The sequence below is a fragment of the Molothrus ater genome, chromosome 9 (assembly GCF_012460135.2).
Source record: "Molothrus ater isolate BHLD 08-10-18 breed brown headed cowbird chromosome 9, BPBGC_Mater_1.1, whole genome shotgun sequence".
In the NCBI taxonomy this organism is placed as follows: Eukaryota; Metazoa; Chordata; class Aves; order Passeriformes; family Icteridae; genus Molothrus; species Molothrus ater.
This window is the reverse complement of record NC_050486.2, coordinates 1139441-1157976: the sequence shown is the minus strand read 5'-3', so window position 1 is coordinate 1157976 and position 18536 is coordinate 1139441. Positions and strand designations below refer to the sequence as shown.

At 59.8% G+C, this 18536-nt stretch overlaps 1 protein-coding gene across 1 annotated transcript; it reads left to right on the top strand.

Moving 5' to 3' along the window:
• The first annotated feature begins 14360 nt into the window (after positions 1-14360).
• PHGDH (phosphoglycerate dehydrogenase) lies at positions 14361-18000 on the top strand. The gene is given in 13 exon segments (XM_036388273.2): positions 14361-14584; positions 14830-14981; positions 15168-15233; positions 15309-15363; positions 15440-15538; positions 15640-15772; positions 15858-16006; positions 16215-16367; positions 16491-16623; positions 16832-16876; positions 16879-16958; positions 17152-17380; positions 17700-18000. Coding segments are annotated over 13 exon segments (1590 nt in total). The 5' UTR covers positions 14361-14446; the 3' UTR covers positions 17858-18000.
• The last annotated feature ends 536 nt before the right edge of the window (positions 18001-18536 follow it).

Below are 18536 nucleotides of genomic sequence, written 5' to 3'. Positions count from 1 at the left end.
ATTGTCGCTGCTGTCCTCCTGCTTTGTCCTTGCCGCTTCCTTCAGCTTCCCTGTCAACTCCCGGCATCTCTCTGCCTCAGCTCTGGCCAGCGCCGTGGCCTGCTCGGCCTCACTCCGTGCCAGCCTGGCCTCCTGCATGGCAGTAGGGTGAGCCCCCAGGCAGCAGCCCCTGGCTCCTGCCTGGCCCCCACCATCCCCTGAGACTCACCTCCTGCAGGAGCTGGATCTTGTTCTCCAGGAGCTCGTAGACGTGCTCCGACTCCCGCTGCCGCTCCTCGTACTGCTGCCGGAGCGCAGCCTGGCTGCGGCTCGTCTGGCTCTCTGCAGCCACCCTGCTGGGCACAGCACGGTGTGCCACAGCCTGCTACAGCATGGCATGGCACGGCACAGCACGGTGTGCCACAGCCTGCTATGGCATGGCATTGCACAGCACGGTGTGCCACAGCCTGCTACAGCATGGCATGGCACAGCACGGTGTGCCACAGCCTGCTACGGCATCTCCTGGCACAGCACGGTGTGCCACAGCCTGCTACGGCATGGCATTGCACAGCACGGTGTGCCACAGCCTGCTACAGCATGGCATGGCACAGCACGGTGTGCCACAGCCTGCTATGGCATCTCCTGGCACAGCACGATGTGCCACAGCCTGCTACGGCATCTCCTGGCACAGCACGGTGTGCCACAGCCTGCTACAGCAAGGCACGGCACAGCACGGTGTGCCACAGCCTGCTATGGCATCTCCTGGCACAGCACGGTGTGCCACAGCCTGCTACGGCATGGCATTGCACAGCACGGTGTGCCACAGCCTGCTATGGCATGACATGGCACGGCACAGCACGGTGTGCCACAGCCTGCTACAGCATGGCATTGCACAGCACGATGTGCCACAGCCTCCTATGGCATGGCATGGCACAGCACGGTGTGCCACAGCCTGCTACGGCATGGCATGGCACAGCACAGTGTGCCACAGCCTGCTATGGCATGGCATTGCACAGCATGGTGTGCCACAGCCTGCTATGGCATGGCATAGCACGGAGTGCCACAGCCTTCTATAGCATCTCCTGGCACAGCACGGTGTGCCACAGCCTGCTACAGCATCTCCTGGCACAGCATGGTGTGCCACAGCCTGCTATGGCATCTCCTGGCACAGCACGATGTGCCACAGCCTTCTATGGCATCTCCTGGCACAGCACAGTGTGCCACAGCCTGCTACAGCATGACATCTCCCATAGCATGGCACAGCACAGTGTGGTTTGGCAGTGTGCACCATGGCACAGCATGGCATAGCACAATCTTTATGACAGCCTCCACCCCAAACCAGCTGGGCTGGGTGATCTGTACCACTCCAGGTGCCCTCAAGCCTGGCTCCCCCCATGTCCTGCCCTGGGGACACCGCTCCTCTGGCAGCACCAAGCCATGTTTAGGCTCTGACCCATCAGAGCACTCCTCACACACTGCACTCCTCACACACTCCCAAAACCAGGGCCTCATCAGCTGCTCTGCCACTGGCCCCCCTGCCATCGGTGCCCCATGGTGAAACACTCATGCCATGGCCCCTGGGCACGGCACTGCCCTCCCCCCCCAAACAGGTGCTGTCCTTTATTTTTGGCTGGCGCCAGGGCTGTAAGAGGAGCCCTGTGGGTGCCCAGCCCCATTGCAAACCCCTCCAGCCCCATTGCAGGCCCCTCTACTGCCTGCTATGGGCAGGGTGCAGGCAGACATCCCCCATGCCCGTGCCCACAAAGCCACCACAGGCAGGGCATGGGCACCATGTCTGCCCCGGGCTGAGGGGCTTGGCCAGCCCCACTCACCATGTGTTGTCCAGGGCTTGTTGCTTCTCCTGCAGCTCCCGCTTCAGGCTCTCCACCTCCACCTTCAGCTCGATGTTCTATGGAGCAGGAGGGAGGTGGGTAGGATGCCCTCAGACTTGCCTGGACACCCCAGCCCCACTGCCCACGGGAATGAAGAAGTGGCAGGGGGGACCCCCCTGCCATGGCAGGGCTTTGGGTGCTCCTGTCAGTGAGTGGCACAGGTGGCATTTTAGCCTGTCGGCTCCGGGATGGGGTGCCCCCACTCCATCTGTGTGCCCCCCAACTTGCACTGTCACCCACCCTGGGCTGGGGACGCCCTCTCCAACCCTCTCCCGGCTCCTGTCAAAGAAAATGAGGGGCAAGCTCCCAACAGCAGCTCCCCCAGCCCAGTGCCCGAAGCCCTCTCTGGCATCCCCCCCGACTACACTCCCCCCACCCCATTCCCTCCCAGAAAAGAGAGGAAACCCGCTCACCCTGTCCCCTACAGGCACTCACCCGCCGGTAGACATCGTCCCGGCTGTCCTCGCCCTTCTGCTGGACGCGCTCCTCCAAAAAGTAGATGCGGAGCTTGAGGCTGAAATTCTCCTTTTTGAGGTCATTGAGGTGCTGCGAGAGCGTGCGGTACCCGTTAGCCATGGCCGGTGCTCCATGAGGCGGGCATCCCGGCACCCCTCACATGGCGCCGCCGGGACACAGCCTAGGCTCCCTGCCCGCCCGCAGCTCCCGTCGCTGGCCCCGCTGCTCTCCCTTTCCTCTTTTTTTTTTTCCGCCTCCCAGAGCTATTTGAGGAATCGCTGGAGCGGGGACAGCGGGTTGGTGAAACCCGAGCCCCGGAGGCCCCCACGCGCCGCAGCCGTGAGGGCGGTGAGGGGAGCGTGGCGCCCGGCCGGGCCCGGCCCCTCTGCCGCCGCCACCTGCCCCGCCGCCCCTCCTGCGCTCCACACCCCGCCGCTGTCACCAGGGGACCCGGCACGAATCCTGCGAGCACCCGGCAGTGCCGGGAGGGCCCCGGCGGTGCCATGCGGGTCCCGGCGCCCCGCGGTCTCACCTGCTCAAAGTCCCGCAGGGTCTGTGTGTGGGCGAGGGGCCCCATCTCCAGGTCCCGGAGGAGACACGTCTGCGCCAAGGGGTCAGGCTGGGGCTGGGCACTCGCGGGGCCGCTGGACCCCCTCGGCTCGGCTGGCACAGGCTCCTCATCAGCTTCACCCCACAGCCCTTCTTGGGAAGCTGGCAGGGAGCAAGGGCGAGCAGTAGTCAGACCAGCAAAGCGGCTGCCCCACACCTCGTGTGCCCCCGAGGAGAGGAGAGACAAGGGGACACCTGAGGGCCCAGAAAGCCCCCGGCCATCCCCGGACGGTGCAGGGCATCAGGGCATGCAGGGTACCACGGCTCTCGGGGTGCCTTACCCGCCATGCCTCTGTCTCCGGGCACCACGGCTGGCACAGTGTCACTGCTGCAGGGGTCCCTGCAGAGAGCAGCACACACAGCCTGTCACGCACAGCACCAGGGGCCCCCCTGTGCCACCCCGCGCTGTGCCACAGGGACCGGGGAGGGTGACAGGGTGCCACTGGTGTCTGCGCACACGTGGGGACCACACGTGTGCATCCCCATAGCCGCTGGGCAGAGGCTCTGAGTGCAAAGACACAAGGCCCTGGGGGCTGTGCAGATGGCAGTGTCCCCTCAGTAGCACTTTAGCTCCATTAGCAGCCCTGTCAGGGCCACCTGAGCCCCCAGAGCAGACTCCACAGCCCCCAGGGGAGAATCTGGGGCACAAGGCAGGGCTGGCCCTGGCTGCTCTCAGAGGGACCCTGTGCCTCCATGCTGCCATGGCTCGCCAGCTAGTAATTGGGTTTATTTTCAGCTCAGACGTGTGAGTCATTTCATGATTTAAGAGAAAGAAAAAGAAACCCAACAAACAAAAAAAAACCCCCACCTGGATTGTAGGGGTTTTTCTCCTTTTAAAGAAATCAGAATGTTTATTTTATAATCTCAGCCTGACTGCTTTTTGGTGGGGTCCCAGGGCGGTGGGCACTTGTCTCAGCATCAGTGTGGGCACAGTGCCCTGCCCACATGCACAAGGCTGAGCCCCAAGATCCAAGGAGGGCCAGCATGTTCCTGTGGCACAAACCATGGTGGAGACCCCGGGACCATGTCCCCAGAGCCTTGCACACCACATCAGCACCTTGCAGCAAGGGACAGCACTCCCAGCCTGGCAGGAAGCAGGAGAGGCAGACACAGGGTGCCACAGACCCTGCAGCAACAACCCATCATAGAGGGAAACTGAGGCATGATGATTTTAAACACAGCAGCACTGATCAGGCATGGCTGTGTGCCCTGCCAGACACCACAACCAGTGTGATACTCCGAGACAAAGCACCCAGAGGTGTTGTACCTGCAGGCAGAGCACCCAGAGGTGCACTGCCCAGGGGCATCTTACCCAGAAGTGTGGAACCCAGAGGCACCCAAATTTCAATAACCAGAAGTGTGACTCCTGAGGAGATCGAGAGGCACAATATCCAGGGAGGTGTGACCTCTGGAGGCATGACAGTCCAGGAGAAACGGTGCCCCAGGTGTGACACCCAGAGGCAAAGCATCCAACACTCAGGATGCACAAGGATGCACAACACTTAAGGAAGCATGGTGCTCAAGGGCATGATATCCCAAGGCATGATATCCCTGGAGGCAAAATACCCAAAAAGGCACATTAACCATAATATGCAAGGGTTGACACCCAGAAGGGCAATACCCAGAGGCACAACAAGCAAGGAGGGATCACTGCCAAGTATTTAATGCACAAGGAGACACAATGCCCAGAGACAGAATAGCCATCAGGCAGTACAACACCCCAAATCCTGGGGGTGCTGCGGGGTGATGACCAAGGAGCCAGGCAAGGGCTAAGGCTTACCAGCCTACACTGTTAACTGTGCACAGGGAGATGTGCACAGCTGACAGAAAGAAAGGATGAGCTGGGCAAAGGAGGAGGTCCTGTGAGATAGGATTGTTCTGCCCTGGCTCTGAAAAACTGCACAGAGCAGAACAAAGTCCTGTGACTGGAACTTTGAAGGACACCATGGCTGAAAAAGTAACTTTTTCCTGATTAAGGATTATTTAAATAATGAAACACACAACACTGCACAGGCAAATAAGCTTAATGAAATACATGCTGCCACATAAATTACTCTGTTACTCAACTCTCCACCTAGATCATGCCACATGTCACACAGGAGGAGTGGGATCGGATTGGGCTATTCATAAGGGAGATAAGAACTTCACCTGGTTACGAGGAAGACCCAAAAATACCTTGGGGACAGTCAATGGGCTACTCCTCTCTCCCTTGTCCCAAGCCAGGGACACCTTGCTAAGTTTCTGCATATTATTGTTGTTATTACTTGGCTTAACACAAGTGTGCACCTTCCTGAGAGGGAATAGAATGGGCCCAAAAATGTTGGAAAAACAACAATAAAGTAATTGGGCTTGCTGATCTTGTGTGCAAAAGGAAATCAGAGCACCCTCTCTCCTAAAAAATGGCAGATGTAGAATATACTGCTTTGAAATCAGAAAAGGAGCAAATTAAAATGTACTTGGCCACAGCTGGAAAGAAGGAAAAGCAACTACAGAAACATTTAGAGGAAAAGAAGGAGAAAAAAAAAATGGAAGAAAAGGTAGAGATGATGCTTGTGTGAGCTGCTGCTCCCCCTGACATCATAGAGATTAGAAAACGAATCATATTCCCTGAGAAACAGGATGGAGACATATGGGGTGACCCAAATGACAGAAAACTGGGGGAAGATGGTTCTTTGTCTCCTTCAAATCCCCCTGAGTATGAAGGCAGATGCATTATAGCAACAGAAGAGACAACTGAACCTTGGTGAATTGTGGGGAATCATAGCTGAAAAATAAGCCCATTCAATCTGATTCACTTTGAAAAGTGCTGTGGTCACAAACCAGGCTGGACTGAAATTCAGCAGGAGGAATCCTTCAGTGCACACATAATAACAGCCCACACATTCTGATTCCAGGTGGGCCTCTTCAACTATTAATGCCATTTCTAATAGATAAGGGAACACAAATTCCAGTACTGACAGAGCAGGACACTGAAAAACTGGACAGAGTTGAAATCACTGGAGTGAACAGAGCAAGTGCTACGTGCCAAACCACCAAGGCTAATTTATGGCTCCCAGGCGATAACCACATGTCCTCCCCTCACTTTGCAGCAAAAGATCACAATGAAAACATTTTGGGTGTCAATGTTCTGGGCAGCCAAACCTGGCAGCTGATGCAGAGCAACGTTTGGTCCTCCTGTTCAACCCTGACCCTAAAAGAAATCCAGATCCCACATTCACCCCACAGGGTGCTTACCCTCCCTCATTCAAAAGCTGCTAATGTACCTTATTCAAAAGCTGCTAATGTGTATATTATACATTTTATATATCTAAATCAGCTGCAGAGCCCACTCCCCATGTAATTCACCAAGCGATAATTCGCCAAACTTTCCCCCCATGTAATTCACCACTTTGGCTAAAAACTGAATGGAGATGGCAGTTACCTGTTGATTACTGGCACATAGATGGGGTGGGACCAGATTTGGAGAAAAGAGAGATGCCAATGCCAATGCTGAGCCTTTAACCACTGCTGTGCCAGTAACTCAGCTTCAGGGAGTGCCCCGCTCATGGATGGCAACCCTGGATGTAAAATATATGGTTTTTGTGATTCCACTCCGGGGACACAACAAGGCTTCATTTACCATCACCTCTAAGGGAGCGCAGCGTGTTTTTAATAGGCTGCTCCAGGGATATAAACACTCTTCCACTATTGCTCATAAAGCTCTGGTAAAGTCTTAGCCACAGCTGTGACCCATCAAATGTTACAATATATCAGTAGATCAATAATATCATCATCATCATCATCAAATCATCCCATAATGGCCTGATTTGGACAGAATCTTAAAGATCATCTCCTTCCATCCCCCCTGCCATGGGCAGGAACATCTTCCACCAGCCAGCATTGCTCAGGACCCCATCAAGCATCACCTTAAACACTTCTGGCAATGGGACATCCACAGCTTCTCTGGGCACCCTGGGCCAGGTCTCATCACCCTCACAGTAAAGAATTTTTTCCAACTATCCCATTCAAACCTACCTCCTGTCAGTTTGAAGCCATTCCCCTTGTCCTGCCACTACACGCTCTTGTAAAAAGTCCCCCTCTGTCTTTCTTGTGGGCTGCCTTCAGGTACTGGAAGGCCGCAATTAGGTGCCCCTGAAGCCTTCTCTTTTCCAGGCTGAAGAAGCCAAATTGTGTCATAGAGAGAATTCTCTCAAATTCCCTCACAGAGATGCTCCATCCCTCTAATCAATTTGGTTGGAGAATATCCTTTGGTGTTTTTACCCACAAAATACCAAAATACCCTTTGGTATTTTGCCCACCACTACCCTTTGGTGGTTTCGCCCAAAATGTGGGTTTTGCACACATTTTTCCTTTTTCACAAGGAAAAATGTGAGCCTTGAGCTGTTCTACATCCCAGCATCAGGGGCCCAAGCAGGAGGTTAAGTTGCTGTGAGTCTATTGGATTAAAGAAGCCCCTTCTGTACTCCTGCAAACCACAGAAAAAACAGAACATGGACAGAATCCACCTAACATAAAGGAGTGACAGCAAGTTCTAGGAACTTTAGAATTATTAATAAGAGAACTGAGGTTGTTCCATCAGCTTGATCCCAGATACCTATGGTAGCATATACCATAAATATATATCATATATTTTTATGGGGAATGCAGGTTCAGTGTACACAGTTCCCTTTTTAATCTGTGTCAAAAGGGGCTGGAAGAGCCAGAGAGAGCAGTAGACATTAGCTGCCACTCTTTCAATGACACTGGAACATGATATTCCTATCTAGAGAAGGGCTTGCTGTCCCTGATGGGGCAGTGACACAAGCAGAGCAGATAAGGAAAGAACAAAGGGAAGGACAGAGTGAGAATATCCGGGGGTATACCAAACTGACTGATAGCAGACCATCCTGTGCTGGTTACAATGCTTCCGATGGGGACCCTGGCAGTGCTCTTAACAACCCCAAAATAACCTTATGCCTGGGAAACAAAATGTTACTGCTCAGGGCCACCCTGAGGCGGGGCCATGCCAGGGCAGTGCCCAGCCTGCACCCCCAGCCAGCCAGAGTGGCAGCCCCCTGCCTGGCCATGGCAATGCTGGGCCAGCAGGAGCTCAGGGCTCTGCCACAGCCGTGGCAGGTTGGGCTGAGTGGGGGCTCCCCCCTCCCTGCTCCAACACTGGGAATTTGTTTGCTGTGAAGGGGAGGCCGCTGCAGTGCTGCTGAGGCTGCAGGAGGACAAGAGCCCTTTCATGGCAGCCTGGAGCACGGAGCAGAGCTGCCAGGACAGCACAGAATGAGGGGGGCTTAGCCCTGGGGCCCCCCACTCGCCTGGCAGCACTGCCCACCCACCCCCATGCACCCCCAAGCCCTGGCACGAGGGGCACCACATGGCCCTGACTCAGAGCACTGAGCCCTGACTGACTCACAGCATCTCCAGGGCATCACACCAGGGCCACTGCAGCCACTCCTCAGCACTGCACCCCGGGGTGCCATCGGGAGAGGGGACAATGAAGGGCTCGCAGCCAGGGCCAGGGCACGTGGGCTGTGTCAGAGTGGCTGCAGTGCCCAAAGCACCGGGCACTAGACCCCAGCAACAGCAACTCACCTTCTACTGCTCCTGGATCACCTCCTGCGGGGAGACAGATGGACAGAGGGATGGATGGAGGGATGGACAGCAGGCCCCAGCCCCGTGCTCAGCAGCAGCCACTGTGTGCCAGCGGCTCCAGGCTGGCAGAGGGGCTGTGACAAGGGCCAGGAAAGGCCACGGAGAGTGTGGCAGCTCAGATTCCGAGCGTGGCACATCCAGCTCCCCGCTGACTCGTTGGCACAAATGTCTCAGCAGGGGCGGAGTGCCACCACGGAGGAGGAGGAGCGGGGACAGCCGTCCCCAAAGCCGGTGGCTGCCTGAGTGTGCGAGCATGGCACGGAGCGCACGGCACGGCACGGCACGGCCAGCCGCGGACCTGCGCACGGGCACGGCAACAAGGTCCCCATTGAGCACGGCCGGCCGGGGAGCCGGGCTGGGGCTGCCGGGGAGCCGGGCTGGGGCTGCCGGGGAGCCGGGCTGGAGCTGCCGGGGAGCCGGGCTGGGGCTGCCGGGGAGCCGGGCTGGGGCTGCCCCGCTCTGGGCTGGCGCTGCCCCCGCTCCGGGCTGGCGCTGCCCCCGCTCCGGGCTGGCACTGCCCCCGCTCCGGGCTGGGCGGCTCCGGGCGCGGCCCCGCAGGCGTGGCAGCGGCTCAGCTCCCGGGGCCCAGCGGCACAAACGGCCAGGCCAGCGGCTCGGAGCGGAATCGGGGATGGGCACAACCGGAGACGAGCAGGGACGATGAAAACGGGGCTGAGGAGATGGGGCAAGCCAAGATTCCTGCACCAACCCCAGCACCCCGAGCCCCTTCCTTCAAGGCTGTGCTTGGCCCAGCACCTCCAGCAAACCTCACATGGCCAGCGCACCGAGGAGAGCTTAGTGATGGTGCAGGCACCAGCCCAGGATCCTACAGCACCCTACAGCTCCTGGCCTCTCATCTGGCACACATACATTGCCCTGACACCCACAGGTCCCCATGGCACAGGACAGCGAACAGCAGCGTGCCCCCGGCGCTGCACAAGGGACTCCTGTCCCTTTCGTGCACACCAGCGGCTCCCGAGTTCTCCTGGGCTTGCCTGGTGCAGGGCCCAGAGAGCCCCCAACCCGCGGTCCCAAACCCCCGCCAGCAGCCCCAACCCGCGGGACGCCAGCAGCAGCAGGGGACAGCCACGGCCCAGGGGAATGGGGCTTGGGACAGGGCTTGTCCGGCCCTGCACAGCCCGAGGGAGTGCACACTGCTCCTGCCCGCATCCCGGCCGCACCGGTGCCGGGGGTTCCTGGGCCCCGACCTGCCGGGCACCGCCACAGCGCAGCGTGGGCACACGCAGCCCCCGCGTGCCCGGGACATCCCGACCGGGTGTCACACGCGGCACGGACACGCTCCTCACCTCCGCCTCGGGGCTCGCATCCTGCCCCGCCGGGCTCCGCCGCACCGGGCCGGTCACCGGGGACGCCGGGCCGGGCCAGCCCCGGGCCAGCATCGGGCCAGCACCGGGCCGGGTCGCCGGGTCCCCGCAGGCGCTGCCGAGCCGGCCCAGCGTGCGCCGAGGAGGCGGCTCTGCGGCACCGGCCGGCTCCGCCCGCTTCTGCTTCCCCTCCTCCTCCTCCCTGCCTCCATCCTTCATCTTTCCCTGCCTCCCAGCATCCTTCCCTCCCTCCCTCCCTCTCACCCCGCATCCTTCCTTCCCTCCCTCCATCCTGACCCCGCATCTTTCCTTCCCCTCTCCCTCCCCCCCTCTGCCCTCTCCCTGATCCGTCTGTCCATCCACCCTTAATCTCTCCAGCCGCCCCCGCCCAGGCACCATCCTGTCCCGGCTGACACATCCACCCTCCCCGCCCCAATTCCTCACTCCACCCAGTCCCTCTCGACTGAGCCCCAACCCTTCCTCACACCCCAGAAACAATCCATGATCCCTTCCTCTCCCCTCTCAATCCTTCTTCCAACTTCACAGTCTCCCCAGCTAGTCAGGATCCCCCATGGCACCCTCAAACATCAATCCTGACACCCTAATTACCTGCCCAGTCATCCTTGGATGCCTCCATCCCAACGTGACATCCTCAATTCCCTTTGCCACCCCAGAACCCCATGAGTCCCAGGTACTGTTCAAGTCCCTCAACACCCTCACTTGCTTTCTAATTGTCCATGACTTCCCAGTCCTCTACTGGGACATTCCTTGAACACCCACCATCCCAGCCAAACACCTCCAAACTCTCCCACCCCTTTCCTCTTCGTTGCCACTCCCCATCCCAGCTCAAATAACCCCAGTCCCCTTTGACACCCACAACTCCTTTACCTGCTGGACACACCAATCTCAGGTTTTCTGTGGTTGAAATGGCTCCCAAGGTATTAAAGAGCTCTTTTTCCCCAGCCCCGTGACCAAAGAAGTCAGGATTCCTTGGCTCTGGTTCCCAAGGTTGTTTATTTTCTCTTATCTGTTCCATTCTTTCTCTGACCTGCTGAGCTCTGTCCAGCAGGTCGGGTTGTGGCACAGTCCCTGCCCTTGGGGTGGTGTTAACTTTTTATACTAAGAACTACGTGTACTTTATTTACAATAATTTTCCAATACCTACCACCTATGTTAGACAGTCTGTCTCTACTCCAAACCAATCAAACAGTGTCACCATCCCAGCAGAAGATGAAGGACAAGAAGAAGGAGAAGAAGGACAGGACACACCCAGATTCCTCCATCTTGCCCCTTGAACCCCCATTCTAAATCCTCAAAATTCTACTTTTTCACCCCGTGACAAATTCACTATCATTCTACTCAAACTCTTGTGGCTTGTAACTTTCACACAAAGTTGGTAATTGTTTCCATGGGCTAAAATCAAAGGCACAGGTGTTTGTGACTCTGTGCCAAGGTCTCTGAGCCCCCTGCCAGGGTCTCGAGCCATCCAGGGCAGCCAGAGGGATGTCCTGGGTTCCAACACCCCAATACCAGCACTGCCCCTGACTGCTCCCCCAGCCCCATTCTCTCTGCAGGGACCCTCCCCCTAATCCCCTACTCCTTGGCCCCATTCTCCTTTTCCTGCACTGCCACAGCCCTTCAACCAGCTGTCCCCACGGCCACCCACCTGCCACCAAGCAGAGTCTGTCCTTGTGTGGAATGATGACCAAGGAGCCAGGTGGGAGCTCAGGGCTCCTCTCTATACCCTCTGTGTTACCTGTGTGGATGGAGAACCACAGTGCTGGTGGCAAGAAAGAAGGAGGAGGTCCTATGGTGATGGGGTGATTCTGCTTTGGCTCTGACAAATGGATCAAAGTCATATGACCAGAAATTTGGAGGACACGGTGGCCAAAAAAAAGTAATTTTTGTGTGATTAAGGGCCATTTAAATATTAACACACACTCCTTGCATATGCTAATAAGATAATGGTACCTGGTACCACCTCCATAGCTCCATACTCTCCACTTGGGTTGTGCTCTGCATAACGTAGGAGTAGGGGAGAAATTTGGTCTGGATATAAGGAGGGTAGGAATTTTACCTGATAAAGAGGAAGACCCAAAAATACTCAGGAGACAGAATGGGCTACTCTCCTCTCCCTCCTCCCTAGTGGGGACACCTTCGTGGTAAGTTTCTGCATACAATTGTTATTATCACCACACAACATTATTGTGACTGTTAAACCTCTATTGCAGCTGGTGCCTTTATCACCAGCAATTCTGTATCTGTATTTCTCAGGCTTCCATATACTGCAGTATTCATGAATCTGTGATTAGGAAGGTTTTTATGGAATGCGACCAAACCTTTGGTGTTGAATTAATAAACTGCACTATTTGTGAAGCTGCACTCATGGAATTTCCTACTGAACACAACCTATAGTGCCAAATTGGTTATACTCAGAAATTCAGCTCAGCTGTCCCCAGCCCTCTGATCTGTGAAGAGCAGCTGGAACACATTGCGTTTATTTTCTGCCAAATTTCTTACTCTCAACGCAACACCTGGTACAAATGGGGTCAGCAGAGGGGTGCTATGGCCCCCTACCCCCCCTTTATCCCCATTGTGACTCATCAGCCACCACAGCCCCAGTCCCTCGGCACCCATCCCGCTGGCCCTGCCACCTTTGGGTCCCCTCCATCCTTCGGGTCCCCTCCGGCCGGCTCTCTAGGTGGCCAGGGGCTGGGGGGACATGCCTGCTGGCACAGCCACCCCTCCAGCACTGCCAGCGTCCCCGCAGGCCCGCGGCGAGGCCCGGGTGCCGTGGGGCTGTGCCTCTGGCCACGATCCCCAGGAGAGGGCACCAGCCGGCCGGGAAAAGCCGCAAATGCGCTGGCGCAGGCAGCGACGGCTCGGCCACGCGTGTCCCCCGCACCAATGTGCCACAGGCGGGGGAGAGGAGCCACCGATAGCCTGGGCGAGCCCGGGCGGTGCCAGCACGGGGAGCAGGGCGCCGGGAAGGCAGGTCCTGGTGTGTCCTGCGGGCACCTGGAGCAAGGTCCTGATGGCTAAAACAGAGACCGGCGCCAGCGCCCGGCTGTGCCAAGGGCTGCGGGGCCGTGTCCCAGCCGCAGCGGGTCCCGCAGGGCGGGTGTCCCCAGCCCACACCAGCCGGGAGGCCGTGGCGAGGCTGCCCTGTGGCGGTGCCCGGGTCACAGTTCCCTGCCGAGGGGCCGTCCCGGGATCGCTGCAGGTTTCACCAGCCGCTGCCCTTGACCGCATCTCTCACCCCGCGCCGGCCGCCCTGGACTTTCCCCGCTCTGGCGTCACGGATGTTCCCGGCCGTGGCTGCAGGGCAGCACCGGCCCTGGGTGGTGCCAGGCTGTGCGCAGCTCCAGGCTCTACAAAGCGCTGGGCTCTCCCACCTCGGCAGCGCTGCCTGTGGCGAGGACACTCATCCAACTCTGGCCACCTCCTGTCTGCTGGGACAGGTCCGTCACTTGGGCTCTGCTTGGTTTGACAGCCTCCGGGGCCACCAGGTCGCACACAGGGCAGCAGAGGGGCACGCAGAGCCTGGGGACGGGCCCACTCCCATTAGGACCTGGCTTGGCAGCGCTGGGTGGGTTCTGCCCACTTCCCATTCGTGGAAAGTGCTGGAAAGCACGACCAGCCCCTGCTCTCCATAGGCAGAATCTGGGGTGTGTCGGGTCCGGGTGCCCGGTGAGGGTCTGGCCGCATCCCTTGCCATCCACACGCCCGGTCTCCGGCCCCCTCCCCATCGTGTCTCAGGGCCAGCACCTCCCCCGCCCCGTGCGAGGTCACTGGACGCGGCCACCTGGCTCTTGCCGCATGGAGGGCGTTTGCTGGGTGGCTCCCGTGCACCCCACGGCATTGGGAGCCACGGGCCAGGGCTGGCCCACGTCCCCGGCCCCTTATCAGGGGCATTGCTCAACAGCAGGCACCAAGTCGGGGGTGGGCCGGGGCCGCGGCACTGCCTCACATCTGAGCTGTGGGGTCTGGGGAACCCCCATTCCTGAGCGAGCTGGGGAGGCCGTGTCTGGGCTCGCCATGGGCTGGGCTGCTCCCTGCCAGCAGCACCCCCAGCTTTGTGGGGAGCCACCCACGCCATCGTGGCTGCCACTGCCGTCCCCCTCCTGCCTTACCGAGCTGTCATATGCGGGACGGAGAAACTGAGGCAGGGTCGGGACAGGCTAGCCCCGGTTTTCATGGCTCCCTGACCCATGGGGTCCTGGCAGGGCCCCTCCTTCCTTTTCTCTGGGGCTGCTGGGGGACCCGGCCCAGACCTGGCCCCGCACCCCTCGCCTCCTCCCTCTTCCCTCCCCCCAGGGGCGGGGGGGATGAGGGGGGGACCGGGCGGGCTGGGGCGGGGAGGGGAAGGGAAGGAGGTGGGATTATGGAGACGGGACCCAATGAGCCCGAAAAACGTGACCGCTCGCAGCTCTTTTAGCGCGGCGGAGGGGCAGCAACTGCCTCTCGGCGGCGTGCGGAGAGAGCCGGCACCCCCGTCCCGTCCCGTCCCGTCCCTCCCCGTGCCGCCGCCCCGCTCCCGCCATGGCCCTGGGCAAGCTGCAGAAAGTGCTGATCAGCGAGAGCCTGGACCCCTGCTGCCGGGAGATCCTGCAGGCCGGCGGGCTCCGCGTGCAGGAGAAGCCCGGGCTGAGCAAGGAGGAGCTGCTGCGGGAGATCCGGGTGAGGCAGGGCTGCACCCACGCGTGGCTGGGTGGGTGAGTGCGTGGCTGGGTGGGCACAGCTGCAGGCCGGAGGTCCCGGGTGGCAGCGGACCCCTTCCACCGCTCCCCGCCTCCCGTCTGATGCAAGAGCGGGGCCGGTTTCGCACGGCCGGTCCCGGACCCCGGCGGCTGTCCCCGTCCCGTCACCCACCCGGGGCCATGGCCCCGACCCTGGTCCCATTCGCCGTGTCTGTCATCCCTTAGGACTGCGATGGGCTCATCGTCCGCTCGGCCACCAAAGTCACGGCCGAGGTGCTGGAGGCGGCAGAGAGGCTGCAGGTGGTGGGCAGAGCTGGCACCGGCGTGGACAATGTGGACGTGGAGGCAGCCACCAGGAAAGGCGTCCTGGTCATGAAGTAAGAGCAGGAGTGTGGGGACATCCGTGCCCGTGATCCTGGGGAGGCCGGGGAGAGTTCAGTAGGGTGCCCTCCCCACCCATGGCGCCCCTGGCAGCACCCTATGTGCCTCCCTCCATCCTCATGGGGCACAGATCCCTGTCAGCCCAGGGGACTCACACCAGTGACACCCCTCTCCATCCCCAGCACACCCACTGGGAACAGCCTCAGCGCCGCCGAGCTCACCTGTGGGATGATCCTGTGTCTGGCCAGGTGAGCACAAGGCAGGATGCAGACAGGCGTGTCCTACAGCCCCCTACCCCACACTGACCACCGCCTCCCTTTTAGGCAGATCCCGCAGGCAGCTGCCTCCATGAAGGAGGGCAAGTGGGACCGTAAGAAGGTAGGAGGCAGTGAAGCACCTCTGGGTGGGGGTGTCCGTGTGGGGTGTGCTCGCTCACTCTCCCTGTACTCCCCAGTACATGGGCATGGAGCTGAACGGGAAGACACTGGCCGTGCTGGGGCTGGGACGCATCGGCAGGGAGGTGGCCACTCGCATGCAGGCTTTTGGCATGAAGGTGAGGAGATGGGGCAGGGAGGAACGCTGGGGAGCATCGACCTTCCTCACCTGGCCAGAGCCACCGTGCTAGGCTGTAAGTGAGTGCCTGCTCTGCCTCAGACCATCGGCTACGACCCCATCATCACCCCCGATGTCTCAGCCACCTTTGGTGTGGAGCAGCTGCCGCTGGAGCAGATCTGGCCCCGCTGCGACTTCATCACGGTGCACACGCCGCTGCTGCCCTCCACCACGGGTATGGAGCGGGCATGGTCACGGTCACAGGGAGGTTTGGGGAGAGCTGGGGCAGCCCCCTTCTGCTCACAGCCCTCCTTCTGCAGGGCTCCTGAACGACAGCACCTTTGCCAAGTGCCGCCGTGGCGTGCAGGTGGTGAACTGTGCCCGCGGTGGCATCGTGGACGAGGGCGCGCTGCTGCGGGCGCTGCAGTCGGGGCAGTGTGGTGGGGCTGCCCTCGATGTCTTCACACAGGTGAGTGGGGCTGTGGGGACCTCCTGAGCATGGCTCTCTCCCAGCACCACCTTAATTTTGCCCAAAACAGCCTAGCAAACCCTGTGGGGCTGGGACCAGGAACAGCCCTCAGCTTCTCTCCTTGCAAAGGAGGTGAGGTAAATGCCCTCTGCTCCGAGCTCCCAGGTGGGTGCTGGGAGCTGATGGCAGGATGGAACTGTGTCTGCAGGAGCCCCCAAAGGACCGTGACCTGGTGAACCACCCCAACGTCATCTCCTGCCCACACCTGGGTGCCAGTACACGGGAGGCACAGAGCCGCTGTGGCAAGGAAATCGCCATGCAGATCGTGGACATGGCCACGGGGAAGGGGCTGACCGGCGTCGTGAGTGCCCTGCAGCACCTGAGCTCTGTGCCTCAGCTACCCCAGCTGTAACCCATGGGGGCACTGGGAGCAGTGCTCCATGGGGAACCCTGGCAGGCTCTCACTGCTCACTCTCTCCTGCAGGTTAATGGGCAGGCTCTCAGCAAGGCTTTTTCACCCCAGACCAAGCCCTGGATCGCCCTGGCCAGGGCCCTGGGCACAGTGCTGTGCACGGTGGGCAAGCAAATGCAGGGCAGCATGCAGGTCTGCACCCTAGGTGAGCCTGGGTGTGGGGACTACAATGGGCAGGCAAGAGAACAGATAGACAGGAAGGTGGTTAACAGTGAGATTGGAGCCCTAGAGTGTGCAGGGATGGGTGGGTGATGGATTTGGGTGAGTGGAAGGACCAGCCCCAGGCTGGCCACTCCACTGCAGGCCTGACCTCTCTGCTGCTGGCTCATGCACGCCTCCTCCCTGCATCCCAGGGACACCCCTGAAGGAGGCTGGGAGTTACCTGACACCTGCTGTGGCCGCGGCATGCTGGCTGGAGGGACACAGAAGGAGGTGACCCTGGTGAATGCCACACTGCTGGCCCAGGAGGCTGGGCTGAAGGTGCGTGGACACCCGGGCTCTGCAGCCAGCCTGGTGTGCCTTCCCCAGCAAGCAGTGTGAAGCTTGGGACACCCTACCGTGCTGCTAATGCAGCATTGAGGCTGGGTGTTCCCTGGGGTGCTCCCAAGGACGTCCCTTCCCTGCCCCAGCCACACCAGGACCTGGGCACTGAGTGGCTGTGTCTCCCTGGCAGGTCACAACCACCCACAGCGATGTGGCCCCCGAGCCCGACAGCAGCACGGGGCTGGTACAGGTGTCCCTGCAGGGCACCCCACACCAGGTGACGGGGACGGTGCAGGGCAGCACCCCAGTCCTGCGGCAGATCAACGGGGCCACCTTCAAGCTGCCAGCCCCACTGTCCGGCCCTCTCCTCATCTACAGAGCCAAAGCCTCTGACAGCAGCGCTCTGGCCACGCTGACTGGTGAGTGCCTGTGCCAGCCCTGAGCTGCAGGGACAGCCTGGGGAGCCCCCACACCTGACCTAGAGCTGAGCCCCTGCTGCAGCAGATGGTGCCTGGATGGATGGATGGATGGATGGATGGATGGATGGATGGATGGATGGATGGATGGATGGATGGAGGGTTTGGGCCAGGGGTTGTGTGATGTTGAGCAAAGGACTTGGGCTGGAGGAAGAAATGGCATCACAGACCTCTGAGCAGGGGGTTGGGGTGAGCAGAGGGTCAGCTCCCTGCTGGGGCAGTGGGGCAGCCTGTGATCCCTCATTCCTGTGCTCCCCTCCAGGGCTGCTGAGCAAGGCAGGGGCCCAGCTCCTGTCCTACCACAGCTCCAGCACGGTGGCAGGGGAGCAGTGGAGCGTCGTAGGGCTCTCAGCCCCCCTGCCCAGCCTCGGGGAGCTAAAGCCACGGGTCACAGAAATCTTCCAGCTCCACCTGCCGTAGACCCTGACTGCCGACCAGGACTCTCCCCACAGCCACAGCATCTGGGCCCTCCCCAGCAGGGGAAGCATTGCACATGGCCACCCCTGAGCCCCACAGTGGGTTTGGGGTGGCCCCATGTTCAATAAAGGGTCTAGAAGGAGAGAGCATGTGGTGCCTTGTGCGGTCCTTTGTCCTCAACCCCAAACCCCCTCCCTCCTGCCCCTGCTGCTCCCTGGCCCTGCTGCTGTTTGCCGAAGGGTGCAAAGGTTCCTGTGGTTGCTGAGGTCTTGTCTGGCCACAGTCCCGTGATGGGACATGGCCCAGAGAGCAGCACTGCAAGGGGCACGAGCCCCCCCGTGAGCCACTGTGTTGCCTGTGCCCTCCTGCCCACGGGTTTTACCGTGAGGAGGTTTCAGTTTAATGACATCATGAGGAAAATGCCATCTTGCCCCCATAAACTGGTGACTGGGAGGCTGAGGCTTACTTGAGTCCCAGACTGTCAGGGCAAACTCCCATGTCTAACAGGGTAGGTGGCCATGGAACAAATCCCCTAAGCAGCTGTGATCCAGACCTGGTGGTTGTTAATTGGGAAGGACCGGGGGTGGGAGGAGACCATTCAAGACCAGGAGCCAGAGCTGGGCTGCTGCCCCCTCCCATCCACACCTTTATTCCCCTGCACTGCCCAGGTGTTTGCAGAAGA